The 18,390-nt window shown below is 42.9% G+C and overlaps 2 protein-coding genes and 1 long non-coding RNA gene across 5 annotated transcripts in view; 1 reads left to right on the plus strand and 2 right to left on the minus strand.

Moving 5' to 3' along the window:
• Positions 1-8,056: 8,056 nt before the first annotated feature.
• LOC137219214 (uncharacterized) lies at positions 8,057-13,193 on the minus strand. The gene is made up of 2 exons (XR_010941026.1): positions 11,094-13,193; positions 8,057-8,580 (listed from the first exon to the last, which is right to left on the minus strand). It is a non-coding gene; the product is annotated as an uncharacterized lncRNA (long non-coding RNA).
• Positions 13,194-14,208: 1,015 nt separating this feature from the next.
• Positions 14,209-16,796, minus strand: LOC137209093 (uncharacterized). Its single transcript, XM_067710288.1, has 3 exons — positions 16,537-16,796; positions 15,867-16,403; positions 14,209-15,412 (listed from the first exon to the last, which is right to left on the minus strand). The coding sequence occupies exons 1-3, from the start codon at positions 16,794-16,796 to the stop codon at positions 15,184-15,186; spliced, it is 1,026 nt and encodes a 341-aa protein (XP_067566389.1). The 3' UTR covers positions 14,209-15,183.
• Positions 16,400-18,390, plus strand: part of MAN1A2 (mannosidase alpha class 1A member 2) — a 170,874-nt gene continuing 168,883 nt past the window's right edge. For all 3 annotated transcript variants that reach the window (XM_067727423.1, XM_067727422.1, XM_067727420.1), the window contains exon 1: positions 16,400-17,551. In XM_067727423.1, the coding sequence (XP_067583524.1) occupies positions 17,250-17,551 (302 nt within the window). In that variant the 5' untranslated portion in view covers positions 16,400-17,249. The remainder of the gene's footprint in view (positions 17,552-18,390) is intronic.

An 18,390-nucleotide genomic window follows, 5' to 3' on the forward strand; every position in this document is an offset into this window, starting at 1 on the left:
GTGGCCAGAGAGAGTAATAAAACTCCAAACCCAATGCATTGGTATTCAATACCCTTACCCATTCCAATATATAATCTAGTTTACGGCACAGCAAAGATGGGTCACCTGGGGCTCCTATAGTTGACATTTATGCCTTGGAAAATAATTTCTAATGATTGGCGCAGGGTAAATAAATAGAAGACCAATAAACCTCAAGGTAAAAGATATTTTTGTATCATATCAGAAGCTACATGTATGCTAACTAACATAAAATTGTGTTTTGTTGCTTTAAAAATTCCACCATCTGGGTTATAACAGTGACTCAACATAATAGCCATAAATATGTAATAATATACTTAATATATACATAATATAAGAAGACGTAAATATATATACGTATTTTTTGAAAGCTTCAAAATGGTGTTTCTCAAATACCATTCCAAATGTGATTTTCTGAATTTTCAAAGTTCCTTCCAATTTTGGTTCATCCTCGCATTGACAGAATGAAGCAGAATGATAAGACTTCCTAGATTTTAATGTAAAATTTAAAAAATTATAGTTTACACTTGTGTAGTGCACTGCAGTCTATAGAGTGTTTTCCCTACTGATCTTCACCATGATCCTGTGAGGTAGGTAGACTGTACAAGGGGAGTTGACTGATCCAGCAGGGTTGAGTGACTTAAGCCCACACAGCCAGTAAATGAAGCTGACATTCAAAATGAGCATGGGTTGGGGCAGGTGCATTGCCAGGGGAGGAGAAGCTGTCTGTCTCCTCAGAGACCTCACTGGTGTCCTTACTCCACGGAGTCAGCAAGTTGCAAGATCGGTCCCTAGCTTGTCAATGTCCCAGAATTTTGCTCTCAAAGTCAACTGAAGCACCTGGACCAAACCCAGAAGGGACCAAAGTCTACACCAAAAGGCTGGTCTATTTATTGTGAGAAACCCTACTACCATGTGAACCAAATAGCATGCAGATGCTGGTGCACTGCAGTACCCTCTGCCTGTGGCAAATCATGCGGGATGACAAACTGCAATCGTGGGGTTCAGTGATGGGTGTGAAGGGAGGGGAGGATGTTGAGAAACAGAAAAGGAGAAACATGTACTCACACAAGGTGCCCATCCTGATTTCTAATTCCATTAGTACCAGTATTTATTATCATCAACTGTCCCATTCTAGAAGGGAGGAAATTTAGACATAAAAAGTTTAATTAACTTCCCCAAAGTCACACAACTAGTATGAGAGACAGGATTCAAACCCAGGTCTATCTGCTTTCAAGCCCCTTGAGCCTTCTAGAGGGAATGTGGTAGTGATGATAAGGATGGTGGTGATGGTGGCACAGCAGACGAGAAAGGAGAGGAGGTGAGGGAACAGTGAGAAAGGAGGAGAGGGGGAGGAAAACAGGGAGATGGGGGAGAGGCAGTAGGGAGAGGAGGAAGAGCGAGCGAGTGAGTGAGAGAATCAAGAAAAAAAGGAAGAGGGCTTCCCTGGTGGCGCAGTGGTTGGGAGTCCACCTGCCGATGCAGGGGACGCGGGTTCGTGCTCCGGTCCGGGAAGATACCACATGCCGCGGAGTGGCTAGGCTCGTGAGCCACGGCTGCTGGGCCTGCGCGTCCGGAGCCTGTGCTCCGCAACAGGAGAGGCCACGACAGTGAGAGGCCCGCGTACCGCAAAAAAAAAAGAAAAAAAGGAAGAGGAAGAAAAAGAGACAGAGGGGAAAGTGAGGGAGGGCCAGGATATAGCCTCTAATTGAAGTAAATCTCAACATTTCCAGGGACACCTTACCGTAACCCAAGTGTGAGCAATCAGCAGGACGGGATCTAGAGAGTACAGCTCTGCTCCATTTGGGGAGTAGGGCTGTTCTTCCGGGGGCAGAGGTAGGTGAGGGAGTCAGGGGGAGAGCCAGGCAAGCATTGCAGCATGCAGTGCCAGGGTGCACTTCCTCCCATTTGGAGAGGAGACTGGACTAATCAGCCATTTGGGGATTTGTAGAACGACCAATTACAAGAAGCAAATTGTAGCCCATATCCCGTAGAAGGAATTTCACTGTATCACTAGACCGCTAATTTGGGATCCTGGCCTCACTGTTTATCTTCTACATTAAATATCTTAACCACTTAAACTCTCTGAGCCTCAGTTTTCCCATCTGTAAAATGGAGCTAAAACTTGCCCGACTTTCCTTATTGTACCTAACATTTCAGAAGCAATTACCAAGTGCGAGCACTATGCTCAGTGCTCTCTCGACAGGCACCACTGTTTTTAGTACTTAGAACAATCTTGTGATTCATAAAATAAATTATGATTTACTTGTTTTATAAATGATAAAGGCTTAGCGAGGCTAAGTATCTTGACTGAGGTAGGATTACTGTAGCTTTGTTATAAAAATCTCAAAGATTTAGCCTAAAAGTTCTTTGATTCAAAGAGTAACTTAAAAAAAAATTCTAGTCCATGAGACCACTGGAACCTCATGAGGAGTAAAGCATTTGTTTGATTTCACTTCTAGGTACTGCCTCTCCAGATGGTGTTCTCACACCGGAGCCGAAGCACCTGCTCTGAATTACGGCAGATAAAAGTGGGAAAAGAACTTCTCCTAGAGCAGGTTGGGGCCTACAAGCTTGCAGGGAGCAGGTCTCTCTATGAGTAAAACCCCCGTGTTAAGGGTCAGGTTGATTTCCTTTAAGTCTAGGCTCCTCGAATGGCAGCATCAGTGAATTTTTTAGTAGGACTCTTCATACAAAGTGGAAGACATTTAAGTGATACCCTCCAAGTTGTAGCCCTCTCTAGAGGTGCCCTTTGATAGTGGAGAATGTCTGCCAGACAAGGAGTGGCTCAGGATTTGGATTGAAAGAGTTCAAAAAAAACTTCTTGAAATTACTTTTTAAAGAATGACATCAATACCCTATTACAACATATAATTTGATGACCAGTAATAGGGAACACATCCCTTCTCCTTTTGTAAGTTTATAGGTTCCACATTATTTTTTAGAGGTTTAAATATATCATCTCTTCAGGACCCTGTAGATTTTAATTATCAAAGCAGCTACATCCGTTTTTATACCAAAAGCAGAGTGACCTTATTTTATAATGGAAACAAAGCCCAAAGCTTGGTCCCAGCAGCAGGCAGTTAATAGGTCATTCCATAAAGATTTATATATACTTTGTGGACAGAGAAGAATTTCAAGTAGGGTAAGTCAAACTTACAGACTCACTTATCTTTAATCACTTTAGGCAAGTTAAGATTTCCTTCAATTAGAGGCTTACAGCCTGGCTACATGAGGTTTGTTTTTATGAAGATGCCCCAAAACACTGCCATTAAACAATTTAGAGAAGAGTAAATTCAGCAACTAATTTTAGTATACCTGCAGGGGAAACAAAAACCACCACCACATTTTCTTTCATTTTAGGATGGAGGTAGCTTCACTGTGGGTTAGAGAAACAGGCAGTATTTCATAATTGCATTTAGATTCCTGCCATAAGAAAATACTCCTCCAAAGTGAAAGCAAAAACTTGGACAGAAATAGTTGGAGGGAGGTATGTGTGTAGGAGAGGATGAGGGCACTCTTTTATTATCTTTTGGATTCAGCAATAGTAATATCATCTATCTTTCTCACTTTAATGCTGTGAAATTCTGGAGAAAAAAAAATCTGCATTTCAAATCCTCAGTCTCTGCATCCCTATTCCCACACCTGCTATCCTCTTCCCTCAACAAAAAAATCTGTCACCAGTGCCTTTGCTATGATCCTTTCTTGTGTGGATTCTCTCTGGAATAACAGCTAAATCAGGAAGGGCCTTGGCCACAGCTCACTGCATCGGTGACCACCTTGAGGCCAGCTAGGGATAGACAGTCTCAGACTCTGGCCAGTTGCCACTGATGCAATTGCTTTGAAAAGCAGGTTCTCGTCACCACTAACCTCATGCAGAAAAATGAAAATGGGAAACGCGGTGATATTCTATTCAGTTTCCTCCTGCTCATTCTAGGAAATAGAACCAAGGCAACGTAGGATTGGACTGAAACGAGGTTTTTCTTAGCAAAGAAACATTCCACATGCAGAATCAGTACAAAATGTGGTTTAGAGAGTATTCTCAAAACTATTAAAGGACCATTCTTCATCTTCCTATCAGTGAGGGTGGGGGTAAGGTGCGGTGGGAGGTGGGGTGGGTCATAAATGGTTGACACAGAGACTAAGCCACATTATTCTTGTTTGTGAAAAGAGCATTCAAATGCATATAAGCTTTACAAATTATAATGTGATCATAACAGATAGAAGTATCCTTTAAACATGTTTTGGATGAGATATGAGGAAACGAGGTTGTTATGATGTTTTGAGATCTCTTAATTAAGACTATTAGAATTTTCTGCAAAATAGGGTATCATTCATCTGCCGTGTGAAGCCCAGAGCACCTATGCTCTGGGGGAGGGAAATCAGGAGTGGCTGGGCCTCAAAGTGAGAAAGACACTCAGTACAAGTGGAATGGGAGTAACAGCTTGCTACCAACTACAGTCCACATCATGTCCCTGACTCAGTGAATACATGTTCCTAATAACCTGCCTTATTCCTGGCTCTCTTTCTCCCTCAAAGCTCATGCTGTTGGTTAATCGTCTGTGTCATCTGCCTGAGGGGCTGTGTCCCCTCGGTGGGGGGAGCCTGCTGGAGACTGCATGCCTAAATAAATAGGCAGAGAGAGGAGTTACACCGGTGGAATCCTGCCATGAAATCACAGCATTCCCTTCACCATGGGAAGGGCAAGGGCCAGCCTCCCTACAGTTCAGATGTTATGCGCACTAGCAGTAAATATCACCCAGATTCGTCAGACTGAGAGAGATGCTGCTAAGCTCAGGGACCGGAAGAGCTCAGCCTCAGGAAACTGGACACCGGAATGAAATGGGAAACCAGGATGGGGACCAGACCTGCCCACCCAGTGGGGGAGAAGGTTAGCATCTGTTTTGTTTTGTTTTTTGACCTTGCTACGTGGCATGCAGGATCTTAGTTCTCTGACCAGGGGTCAAACCCACGCCCCCTGCAGTGGAAGTGTGGAGTCTCAACTACTGGACCGCCAGGGAAATCCCAAGGCTAGCGTCTGACAAGGCGGTTCAGTGCAGTGGTTATGAGTCCAGCTGTGGGGTTTGATAGTCTGGTTCCTACTAACCAACTGATCTTGGGCACATTTCTAAACCTTTCCAGTTTCAACGGCAACCTTGAGTTCCTTAACTCTAACAAGGAAATAACTACGTTCTGAGAATTACAAGAGATGTACGCATTGTCTGTAGTAAGCACTCATTAAATGCTAGATATCATTATCATCAAAGGCAAAACAGATTTGCAATACGTGTAAGTCAAACCATTATACCATACACCTTAAACTTCTACCGTGTTGCATGTCAATTATATCTCAATAAAAATGGGGAAAAACTGAATAAATAAATAATAATACATTATTAAAAAAAAAAAAACAGACACGGATTTTTTCAAATGGCATCTGATGTGTGATTGGTGGTTCTTTTGTCCCTGACCCTGGGTTCTTGAATGGGGAAAAGGGGCACACTTAGCTGGGCTTTAAGTTATGTCTTTTACTTCAGTTCTGAAAATGTTGACTTTGCGTTGGATTAATTTCTCTGCAGAGGAGCTGGTATGAAAGTAGGCCAAGCTCTCAGTTGGCCATTTTTCCTGTATGTGCTACCTGGTCTCTACAAGTTGTCTAATCAATATTAATGAGTCAGAATTCATAAATGTCTACCTGAGAGAATGGCAGAGCAGTAACCTCTGACCTTTCATCCTGTCTCCCCTGTTTTCTGGGGTTTTGATAGTGACAATTATGGTCGTAACATCCATTTTTATTAAATAAGGAAAGACAAAATCAGGAAAATGAGTCTTGGGTGCACTTGGCTGTGCTGCTTTTGTAAACGTGTATTAACTATTCATATTAACTTTGTTCTGGGCACTGTGCCAGCTGTTTTCCTCATGCTCTATCCTCTAGTCATTGCAAGAACCTACGAGGAAGTAATCTTTACAACTTTCCTGAGGATCAGAGAAGTCAAGTAGCCTGCTCCAAGTTTCACAGTTGCAGGTGGCAGAGTCCTAATCCATCAATAGCTAGATCTAACTATCTATTCACTCCTCAGATATTTTGGAGTGCTTGCTGTATAAATTCTGGAAGATAAGCCATGAGTCCATTCTCCAGCAGTATATAGAATAAAACCATTTGAAGGCAACCTTGTGGATAAATCTACCCCCCCCCACCAGTGCTTTTGACTCATTTCCCCCTATACCTGCACCAAACAATAGGATGTCTGTAAAGCTTGTACCTTCAGAGAAGCGGTAACTGCCTGAACCCTGGCTCTCCGGAAGTGGAGTGGCTGCCTGCAGATGTGTATGTTTTTCACCCAGGCTGGAATCCTGGCTCCTCCTCAGGGAGCTCCAGAAATCCTCAGCCTAAGGTCGATGGCAGTGACGACGTGGAAGCTTTCTGTTCTGGAGAAGCGTCTTAAGGTTCATTACATGACCACATCCTGCCCCAGGAGATTCTCACTTAGTGGCTCAGGGAAGGGACAAGGCCTTGCAAATTAAAAAAAAAAACCAAAACATAAAAACAACAACAAAAACACCTCCATAGGTGATTATGAGCTACAGCTAGAAGTGAGAACCCCTGGAATTGGTTAATCAGATGGGAGTCATTAATCTCTCTGGTTAACAGAAAAAGGTAAAGAACGCCTGACACCAGTGATGGTGGGGGTGATGATAATAATAATAAATAAATTAGTTGAATGAATGAATAAATGAATGCTTCAGTGTAATCTTGGGATTTAAATGCTCCCAGACTATTTGGTTATTTCATTAGAAATAAACATTTCCCTGCCTTTGCTGTGCCACAGTCATGTCAAGAGACCCAGCTCTTTTATGGAAAGTTACAACTTGGGACCTCTGTGTCCCTTACCCATCATTGACTTGCAGCTCTGTGCCCCTTGGTCCATCTTCCCTTCAGGTTTTATTCATATTGCTTCTCGGTGTTCTTTTTTCTATATTTATGCAGTGCTTCATTTGATTGCTTACTTTGGGGTTAGGGGTTGCTCCCCAGCTCTGCTTTTACCTGTATAAGGAATTTCTGCTTCTCCTGTTACATCAGCCTAAATGAACCTGATACCCAGAAGAGGCTGTGACTATCATTTTCCCCACTGCCTATAGGAATCCCTGGTAGAGAAGTTAAGTCAGGAGAGAAGTTCAGTTTAGATGCAGAGAACAACTTTGTAAGAAAGAGCAAGACAGCCGTTTGAGGGGTCTTCATTTTCCTCCAGTTCATAAAAATTAGGGGACACTGTGGATATTTTGCTTAAAAATGAGAGAAAAATGAGAGAAAGCACTAAAGACCTTTCCAAGTTCCTTGTTATTATTGATATATTAACATAATGATTAGCGTTGCTACTGTGAAAATGATACAGTTAGTTTTTTTTTTCTGTTGGGTACTAATCCCATCTTCAAATCTTGATGTAGTTGTAGAGGTAGTAGTAATTTCTGTGTAGTGTATGTAAATCTTCAGCATTATGCACATCTACTGGCGCATCAATTCCTTCGTTCCTTCCTTCCTTGCATATATATTTCCAGGAAGCACAAAGATTTGAAGAAAAAAACTATCACCAACACAAAAACAAAAATGAAAACCCCCTTCAACTTTAATGCATATGTGGCTCAACTAGAAATATAAAGAACTATAATTTTATTGATGTTGCCTAATTTTTTTCATGCTGTTTAAAACTAACATGTTACTATAATTTTGAAAAACATCAGAAAAGTGTAATGCATCCGTTCTTTCAACTTCTGTTATAGGGAAGAACCCTACAACATCTTGATAGTGGAATCTCTGAGTTTAGCATTTCTGCATCAAGACAGAGATGTCTATATAGCATGATGGTAACCAAATCAGGTTTTAGGTAGGGTGATACAGCAACTGGCCCTAAAGGAGAAGAGCCCTCTTCACTATTTTGCTTGCACTGCCCCTGAATGCAGAGGACTGCAATTGAAGGAGCAATATTGTCTGAAGTGAACTTGAACATAATGGCTCATAATAAACAGCAGACTCCATGTATGAAATTTAGTGCAATATTAGCCCTCAAATAAGTGTTAACTTTAAAAATCAGACACAAAAAGAGTTTTGTCTTTTCAAAACACATCCTGGCCATCACTTGAGAGGCAATGCTAGAGCCACACATCTCACTGTGGCTCCATTCCTACCAGAAACATTTTAGTCTGCAGACTCCCAAACAGATTTCCCTTTAAGGCTCCAAAGGGTTTCCTGGCTGTTCAAGTAGTCCTGTTTCTGTATTATAGGCTCAAACTTCACTCCATGCATTAGAATATTAAATTGAAATTGCACAGCATGTTTGGAACTTTGAACCTCATTTGCATTTTGGAATGGCTGTAAAATAAATACAAAGCTTAAAATTATAATTGGAAAGCTGTAAGTTCTTTAAACTGTTGTCATGCTTGAAGCTACTGAATAAAGTGTCTTTGGAAAAATAGCTCCTAATTTCCAGCATTTGTAAGTAACCTCAGTTTGGTTGTATAATTGGACACACCTCCCAACTTTGGTCAATGCAGAGTCATTGTTCTCTGAAAGATAAACACACATTGTAAACTTGGAATTAGTTTAAGGTAATTAATAACAACCTGGAAAAGAAAGGGAGTTATGTGCCATGAAATCTATGACTCTGAAAATTCACAGGTCAACAGATTGGATTTCCTTGTTCTTAAGACCAGCTGTGCACTAAGGAAAGTCACGACTACTTTATTACTCTAGTAGTTAGGCAAATAGGTATGTCTGAAAATCCATTATGTACAGAAAAATATGAAAATCTACAATAAAAATAATCATAAAGGACTATTATTATTATATGGAAAATGATTATTTAGAATATACACACATTTTTCTGATATTGTTAAAGTGTAATTTTCCCCCAGATGATTGAAACATTCTCTAAGCACCAATAGTTTAAAACAGAATACTTTTTGGTAGACGTCTTTTTGGCTCCGGACGCGCAGGTTCAGCGGCCACAGCTCACAGGCCCAGGCGCTCCGCGGCATGTGGGATCCTCCCGGACCGGGGCACGGACCCGCGTCCCCTGCATCGGCAGGCGGACTCTCAACAACTGCGCCACCAGGGAAACCCTGGTAAACATCTTTTAAAATTGATTTACGTATTCCTTGTACATTGAATATAATTTAACTTTTTAATGAACCAGTTTGAATGTCAAAATTGAGGGGTTGAGAGTTAAGTGCTATCACCAGAAACAAGGAAACAATATCTCTACCTTTCCCTACTTCCACCCACACCCTGCTCCCCCCAGCCTCCAGCAAAACCCTGCTCTTCCTCCTCATTGCTAAGCATCAAGTCTTGTAGGGCACAGATATGGAGGCTATCTTTGATTCCCTCCCCTGCCATTCGATCAACAAGCTATCTGAATGTCCCTTGAAATGCCCACTCTTTTCCTTCACCAATGACCCTACTATAGTTCAGGCCATTAATATCTCTTAGCTAGAGGGAAGGAAGAGTTTTCTAAATGGTCTTCTTGTCTTTATGTGGTCTGACCACCCTGAAGTCCATTCTCCATTTTCTAGCCAGAGTGATCCTTATAAAAAAGGACATCTGATCTAATCACTACTTTGTTTAGAACCCTTTAATGGCTTCCTATTACTCTCAGAATAAAAGCCAACTCCTTAACGTGGCCTTCTTAGAGGCCCTTCATGGTTCAGTCCCTATTACCTCTGTTTTTTTTTTTTGTTGTTCTTCTTGATCTAGTCATGTCTGATAGATTGTTAAAATCTCCCACTCAGAGAGCGGGTTTGTCAGTTTCTCTTTGTAATTTTTCTTTCTGTAATTGAAAGCTATGTTATTAGGTACATTTGACTTTTGGTACTGACCCTCTTTATTTTTATTAATACATTTGGTTTAAAAGACTTTATTTGGTCTGATATTAATAATGCTTCATTGACTTTCTTTTTGACAGCATTTTGATAATTTCTTTTTTTATCCCTTTATATCCAATATTTCTGTGGTTTAGTTTTGTTTTTTGCTAGTGTTACATACCTGAATATTATTTTAAACCAGTCTGATAATCTGTCTTTTAGTAACTAATTTAAATCTGTTTAGTTATTGTGCTTGCTGTTATTAGAATTTAATTCTACTATTCTATTTAATTTGTGTGTTTTGTTTGACGTGTCTTTTTCTTCTTATTTCTCCTTTCCTGCCTTCTATTGAAGGATCAGTTTTCCATATCAAATATCCTCATCCCTTGCTACTCTTTTCTCTCTGGATGTTTAGAAGCTCTAGATCAGTTTTTTATTAATATAAAATATCTTATAGACAAAGTATTCAGACAGTTATTATTTATATTCCTCTTCCAAACATAACAAAGACCGTAGCATCTTTTAACTACCCACTGTAACCATTTCTTTCCTTTTCTTTTAAACACTAAAGTAGCTATTATTATTATTTTTATTGAAATATAGTTGATTTACAATATTGTGTTAGTTTCAGGCGTACAGCAAAGTGATTCAGTTATATATATATTTTCAGATTATTTTCCATTATAGGTTGTTATAAGATATTGAACATAGTTCCCTGTGTTATATAGTAAATCCTTGTTGCTTATCTATTTTATGTATGGTAGCTTGTATCTGTTAATCCCATACTCCTTAAGTAGCTATTTTTAATTCTACCATCACATTTTGTTAATTTCTTCCCTCACTAGTATCTTTTGTATCTTATGCTTTCCCTCTGGGCTTAATTTTCTCATTGGGGGAAGTACATTCTTTAACAGTTCTTCTGGTGTAGGTCTGTGGGTGGAAAACTCCCTTGCCTTTTATGATTGAAAATGTCTTTGTTTTGCCCTCTCCCTGAAATGGCAGTTTATCTGGAAATCAAATTCTTGGTTGATAGTGTTCCATTCAATACTTGGAGAAAACTCAATTGTTTTCTTGTTTCTGTGGTTGCTTTTGAGAACTCTGGTTATAGTTCCTTTGTAAATAATCAGTGGTTTCCCTTTGGTGACTTGAGATTTTATCTTTATCCGTATTACTCTGTTGTTTCACTATAGTGAGAAAAGTGTTCCTTTACTCTTATTTACCTTGCTCAGTACATATGGTGTTCTGATGTTTTGATTAGAAAATCTTCAGTCATTTCTTTCTTCTTTTTTAAAGTATAGCTTATCCACTCTTCCCTTCAGTTTTTCCTTCTGGAACTCCTATGAGACATATGTTGAAGCCACTCAATATAACCCCATGAATCTGAATGATTTTTCACATTTTGAAATCTCTTTATTTTTCTATATTATGTTCTGGGTGAATTCTTCTGAGTGAATTCTTCTATACTATGTTCTGGGCGAATTACTTTTTCTCTTCAACTTTGGCCAGCTCCAGGGTTAACCCCATGTATTGACTTTTTAAAAAATTTCAATGACCAGATTTTTATTTTCAAGATTTCTATCAGTTTTTTGCCATATTTACCTTATTTACCTGTTCTTTATTCAGCTTATCTGTTTCCTAATTTCTTTTCTTTTTAAAATGAGTGCTATGCCTTCATTGATCGCTTTGAGAATGCAAAAATATTAATTAAAAAAATCTTTGTTACACAGTACCATAGAGTTAATTTTATCTGGAGTAAGTTCATATTCTGAGTGTTCATTTTGTTAGCAATCTTTCTTAGTATTAGACATCTGAATGTCTTTGGAATTTGCTGGTCAGGATCATTTTGAGTGGAAAGGTTCTATTTGTTTTTTTCTGTCTTATTTTAATTTAGTGTGCTTTTTTTTTCCCCCTCTCACCCTCTTTGTGCTCACCCCTCCAGGCTCAGTGATTTTTTATTTTATTTTATTATTATTATTTTTTTGCGGTACACGGGCCTCTCACTGTCGTGGCCTCTCCCGTTGCGCAGCACAGACTCCAGACGCGCAGTCTCAGCGGCCATGGCTCACGGGCCCAGCCGCTTTGCGGCATGTGGGATCTTCCTGGACCAGGGCACGAACCTGCGTCCCCTGCATCGGCAGGCGGACTCTCAACCACTGCGCCACCAGGGAAGCCCAGGGAAGCCCATGTTCAATCCTTTCAATTTTAGGTCTTCTCCCCACTTTTGCCCCTGGCCCAAGCCTGTTGGTGGCCTGAAAGAGTGGGCTCCTTCTGGTTCCCGATCCTTTACGCTTGTGAAACTACTGGTGCTTCACATACTACAGGCAGCCACAGCACCTCCATGCAAAGACACGCTGCGTATTAGTCAAGACTTTACATTGCAAGCCACAGAAACTAATTCTGATTGCAAAAGAAATTTATAGGCTTGTGTAACTGAGAGGTTCAAAGGATGAACTAGCCTTAGATATGGCTGGGTTCAGAGCAGAAGCAGATTTACTATGAGCCCAGGGAAGCTGAAGCTTCTGGCTTCCTCATTGCTTGGCCCTGTCTTAGGCACTGGGAGAGAGTAATGTGTTTCCATAGTCATATGTTTTTCTGAAATTTAAAAATTTCACTTTCCCCCTTCAAGAGTATTGGGGGTTTAGGGCCAGGCAAGCGATTTATTGGAAGAGTAAAGCAGGGAAGTTTCTGGATAAGTGGCAAAAACAAACAGCTGTGGATGCCTGTGCATGTTCTGCTCCCTATGTTGGAACACCACCCTTCTTCCCTGCTGGTTAATTAAAGGCTCAGCTCAGGTGGCACTTGATCTAGGAACCTTCCTTGACACATGCCCAATCTCCCTCCCTTCACTCTGGTGCCCTTTCAGTGAACACATGAGCCCCTGGGGCTTTAGTCTAACAGCACTCTTCCCTGTCAGGTAATTGTCAGTGCTCATTTGCCACCCCACACAAGACTTCGAGTTCACTAAGATAGGGATTCTGACTTCTCCAAACTTCTAGCACCTAGTAGAGGCTGTATCACACAGTACCCTTCGACAAATGTGTCTTTTATAAGCAAATGAGCCTTAAATACTTTGGCTCAGAGAGACAGGTGAGGATTTTTGGCTCTCCTGACTTACCATGGAGCTGAAGTGAGAGTTTCATAACATTGAACTTAGGTTATCCCTGACCTGTAGGAAAAAAGCTTTACAGAAGAATGCAAGAGTGGAAAGAGCAGGGCCAGAGCTTGGTTATTTTTCTACACATTTAGGGGTCATGTCTTTGGGATATTTGGGAACCAGTTGAAACTAAGAAGGAACAAGTCATGTAAGTAAATCAAAAGCCTTTTTTTCTCTAGCATATGACTTCAGTTTCACTTAAAACAGAGCTAGATGGTGGGTGTGGGTGTGTGTGTGTGTGTGTGTGTGTGTGTGTGTGTAATAGGTGTTAAACTGTTTCGATAATAGAAAAGTTAACGTATGATTGAACAAATACAAATAACTTCTGCATTGTAATACATAAGTGTATCCCAGTAATGGTCCTATAAATCTGAAATATGTCGGGGTAGATTTTGTTTTGTTAGGAATTGAACAATTCCTATTTCCTAAAATATTAATTAATTTACATGGATTTATAAAAGGGAAATTACCACTTTATCTGCCACTTTGGAATCCTGTCTATACCATTGATCAAAGCACAGCTACTCCTTGAAAATGAAATATTCTCTTTGTACTGTCTAGAATGAGATACGTCCCTATTACACGTATATATGAAAAAAAATGTATATTTCATGTACTTTCTGATTTCTGTTGATTGCCCTCAGACGTGTTCATCTTGATACAACTGAGTCCACCTATTTGAAATCTGACCTTAACTTTCTCAAGTATCATTTTATTTAAAAATTATTTATTTAATTATAAAAGTAACACAAACAGAACACATGGGGGAAAACTATATATAACACCAACATCTTAACACAACAGCTATAATCTTTTTCAAATTTCAACTTGCTTTTAAAAACCAACAAAACAATCCTAATTCTTTTTTTTTTTGCGGTACGCGGGCCTCTTATTGTTGTGGCCTCTCCCGTTGCGGAGCACAGGCTCCTGACTCGCAGGCTCAGCGGCCATCGCTCACGGGCCCAGCCGCTCCACGACATGTGGGATCTTCCCGGACCAGGCCACAAACCCGTGTCCCCTGCATCGGCAGGTGGACTCTCAACCACTGCGCCACCAGGGAAGCCCCTAATACTAATTCTTTTAAAACTCATTTGAGAGGGCCCTAGTCTCTAGAAGGGAATATACACATGCACACACACACACACACACACACACACACACTTTTTGATGCTTGTGTAGGATTATAATAACTGATAGCATCATCAAGGGCCTTAGAATTGCAGACTGCATTTGGACATCTGCAATAACCTCTAATTTAAATAATATTTTTACTCTCCTGAAGGAAAAATGAATTTTGCAAAACAGGCAAGGGCAAGAAAGGAAAGGACACAGATAAGTCTTCTCCACTGGTTATGAGGTTGAGCCTGCTTAAGTCATGCTTGTCAACTAGGTTAAGGCAGGTTTCATGATCGATATTTCTGTGGTTAACAATTTGGTGTCAACCTAGATAACATTTACCTTTCAAGGCTTATGTAACTTGCTATTTCATTCAGATGTCAATATTTATTTCCCCTGATCTTTCCATGGAAATTAATGACCTCAGTAGTTGGAAACCCAAGTGTTTCTCTTCCTTTGGCTTACAGAGAGGCTCAGCATTAGAAACTTATTCATAAAATTGGCACACTTTATAAAGACACATTGGGAAGGCAGGGAATTTCTTATACCTACTTTTCACAAGTGTCCAACAAAAATTTCATTTTGGACTGGGCTGCCAGCCTGACTGGGTGAGAGGTGGCACCTAACATTTTTATCTCTTTATTTGGTGAATCAATGACAATGACTTCTTTGGCATATGGTAGATAGTGAGATATGCAGAGCTTCTGGAAATACTGCAGACCGGAACTGTACTTCGAATTGTGCCAGTGAAGATGAGGATTTTTGCTTGATTTTTAACTAAGGCTGACCTTTTGTCCCTGCCGCTGAAGGGACTGCTCTCCAACTCCCAGTCATCACTAAGGATATGTAGAGACACTGACATCTTAGTATCAAACAAGTGAGAATATTTGTGTATTACATAGAAATTTTTTGGACTTAATCACAACATGGTTCTTAAGATTATGGATAACAGAATCAACTCAGGGTGCTTTTAAGCCTGAATTTAAACAGCATCGTTGTCTTTTTGGATTTTAGCACCTTCTCGTTCATACTTATCTCTTTTATGGGAGGAGTGGTGGCGAGGAGTGTGATGATGGGAGAACGTCTTCCAGAAACTGAACCACGAGGAAGCTGTTGTCCTGTAGGGTCATATGGGCTGCTGTCAGAGACACCTCAGCCAGGAAACCTAACCTGAAGGTCGCCATTTTATTCTTAACACAGAGCCTGGCACACGGTTGCTGCTCAGTAGAGATGACTCGAGCTTCGGGTGCCCAACGACGTGCACATAGGCTGTAAGGAAGAAGTTGGAGACTGAGTCGTTGAGCCCTAGGGACCAATGGTCCATAACTGAAGACACGATCTCCACAAAGCCATATTAAACGTTAACCTTGGCCGTCAGATCCCTTTAGTTCTAGCAACCCTTGGATTGCAGCGAAGCCTTCGGGACCTGAGCCTCCCCGCCCTCCCCGCCCCCAACCTCGCAAACGCCGGGTCAATCCCACGAACTGGCGATGCCAAAGCCTGGCACCGGTGAAGTTATCAGTGAAGCGCGAACGGTCGACCTTCTCCCATCACGTGCCCAGACGCCGGCTGCAGGACGCTTCCGGGGGTCGCGCAGCCGACGGGCGGGAGGGCGGGCGCTGGAGCCCGCAGCAGCACCGCGAGGCCGGAGCGCGGGCCGGGCCGGGTGGGGCGGGGAAGGGGCGGGGGCGGCGGCGGCGAGGCCGGGAGCGTGCGCGCGCACCTCACACTCCGCCGCTCGGGGACGCCCACTCGCGAGTCGGGGCCGGAGGCAGGCCCGAGCCATCCGCCCCACCCCCGCACGCCGGCTCCCCTCAGGAGTGTGCCCAACGGGTGTCGGCAGTCGGCTGCTCTGCGCCCTCCCGGCCTAGGGAGCCACGGGACGAGGACCGGGCCGCAGCCCCGCACCGCGTGGACGCGCTGCCTCTCCCGCAGCCGTCGCCGCCACCACCAGAGCGAGCGGCTGCGAGCGACCGGAGGTTGCGCCGCGGGGGCCCCCACGGCGGCCAGGCAGTCCCCCACGGCGGCCAGGGAGGAAGGAGACGCAGCTGACCTCTGCCCGCCCAAGGCGCGACTGCTCTCGCGAGCCCAGGGCCGCCGCCACCCCCGGGCAGAGCGAGGAATGAGCAGGCGCCTGCCCCGGGTTTTCGGACAGGGGGGCCGCGGCTTTGCTTCTTCCCACGCCGCGGGGTCGCGGAGGCTCGGTCGCCGCGGCCGGGCACCGCGGGGCCAGAAGCGGCCTCGCTCTGGGAGCCGGCGCCTGGGTTAACTTAACCCGCTGCCGAGAGGAGGAGGAGGAGCCGAGCGGGGGCGGCCGCAGCGCCTCCCCTCCCCCCGCTCACGCCGGGGCTTCTCAGTGGCCGCGGAGGAGGAAGTTCCGCTCCCTGACAGACCCGAGCGGTAGCGACAGCGGCCGCGGCGGCCGCGGCTGGGAGGGCGCAGGTATTTTGGACGCGGATGCCCTTCGCGCCAGCCGTCGAGGGAGCAGCGTCGGAGCCCGGGGACAGCGTCGGGAGGCGCGGGCGTCCGAGCCCTCCTTCCTGCTTTTCGCCCAGCGCGGCTGCTTCGGTTTCCCGGCGAGGCGGGTGACCCTCCTCCCGGTTGACTGACTTCCGAGAAGCCCCTTGTTTTTCCACCACTGAGGTTCAGACATTCTGCAATCGAAGCATCCGAGGAGCTCAAGTGAACCTTCTACAGCTCCTTGGATCACGTCAGGCTCCCTTTTGGGGCGGGAAACCACGTTGGAGCATCTCCCAGAGGTTCAGGAATGGAAGAACCCACCTTGCATCCTCAGTGCGGTGTTGCTTGTCTGATCTACCCTTAGGAATGGAGAGGAGACTTGTAATCACCCGGTGAGGTACTGAGAGCCAGATGGCAAAGAAAGTATCACAGGACTTAAACTAATGATCGTTTGGGGGCCACACTCATTTCTGCATGTAATTGGATGAGCGTGAAAGAGGTGCCCTGTTGAAACGCACAGCAGTCCTTTAAGAGGAGGAAAATTGAGTTTCCCCATTTTTGCCAGGATTCTGAAGACTGTTCAATGTATCGTACATTTGATGTAAGATGAGAACTTTATAAAATATTCTGCCCAAGAGCGTAAACGATGACTACCCCAGCGCTGCTACCCCTCTCTGGACGAAGGATACCACCTCTGAACCTGGGGCCGCCTTCCTTCCCGCATCACAGGGCTACCTTGAGACTTTCTGAGAAGTTTATCCTCCTCCTTATTCTAAGTGCCTTCATCACCCTGTGTTTTGGGGCATTCTTCTTCCTTCCAGACTCTTCAAAACACAAACGTTTTGATCTGGGTTTGGAAGATGTGTTAATTCCTCATGTAGATGCCGGCAAAGGGGCTAAAAACCCTGGAGTCTTCCTGATCCATGGACCAGATGAACATAGACACAGGTTTGTTTATTTCAGAAGTTCTGGTATTAACATTTGGCAGAGCAAGGTATGGTTTATTGCATCAAATCTGTCATTTTTTTGGCAGTAAAATGTAACTTTCCCTGAGTCGTGAGAGTTGTATTTTTACACAACTAGTTAAATAGAATCATAAACTGGAAGGACACCTAGAGCCCCATCCAAAGTCCAGCTCCTTCCTTTTATGTAGGAGGAGTGTTTGTGCTCAGGGTTGTTGTGTCTGATGTGAACAATTGGGAATGGAGGTATGAAGACTTAACCTGAAGAAATAGTGACATATGCTGCGCCTTCATTTATTAAGAATGTGTTGCATTCAATTATTGTGCCACCCTGTGAAATAGATCCATGGAATCCTGACATCTTCTCTGGGTTTGTTCTCTCCCAAAGGGCTCTCATCTCTGGCTGGTAGTTAAAGCTTAGTAGTGAATCTTAGCTTTTTAGAAAGACAAACACAGGCACAATAGATGTGTTTTGGTACTCTGTGGAATCAGTTAAGTTAAAGAGATCACTGAATCTTAAGTCACTCACTTTGTGACTCTTGTAGACAAGGTTTGGTTATGTTTTAAAATTTAATTTTTTTTTTTTTCCTAAATGTGAAAGATGGAGTGTATCGAATAACTCTTAGAATTTGCTTGATTAAAGGGTTCACATTCTTTAAAATCAGTAAATCCGAAGTGAGCTCTTGGGAGAATATGGGCAAATTAGTATAAAATGGGAGCTCTAGTTACAGTCTCTTTAAATCATTTATGTAATTTGTATCAAAAGAATCTGGGCAAGTAGTTTGCTTTCTTCAAACCTGCAGTGTATATATATTTTTAACCTGC

Source organism: Pseudorca crassidens, chromosome 2, assembly GCF_039906515.1.
Source record: "Pseudorca crassidens isolate mPseCra1 chromosome 2, mPseCra1.hap1, whole genome shotgun sequence".
Taxonomy (NCBI): domain Eukaryota; kingdom Metazoa; phylum Chordata; class Mammalia; order Artiodactyla; family Delphinidae; genus Pseudorca; species Pseudorca crassidens.

Coding starts and splice junctions, on each gene's coding strand:
- LOC137209093 (XM_067710288.1), bottom strand. CDS start 16,796: ATGTCTGAACCTCAGTGGTGGAAAAACAAGGGGCTTCTCGGAAGTCAG. Junction 16,404..16,536: donor CCGCTGTCGCTACCGCTCGG/GTCTGTCAGGGA, acceptor AAGTTAACCCAG/GCGCCGGCTCCCAGAGCGAG. Junction 15,413..15,866: donor CCCGAGCGGCGGAGTGTGAG/GTGCGCGCGCAC, acceptor TCTTCCTTACAG/CCTATGTGCACGTCGTTGGG.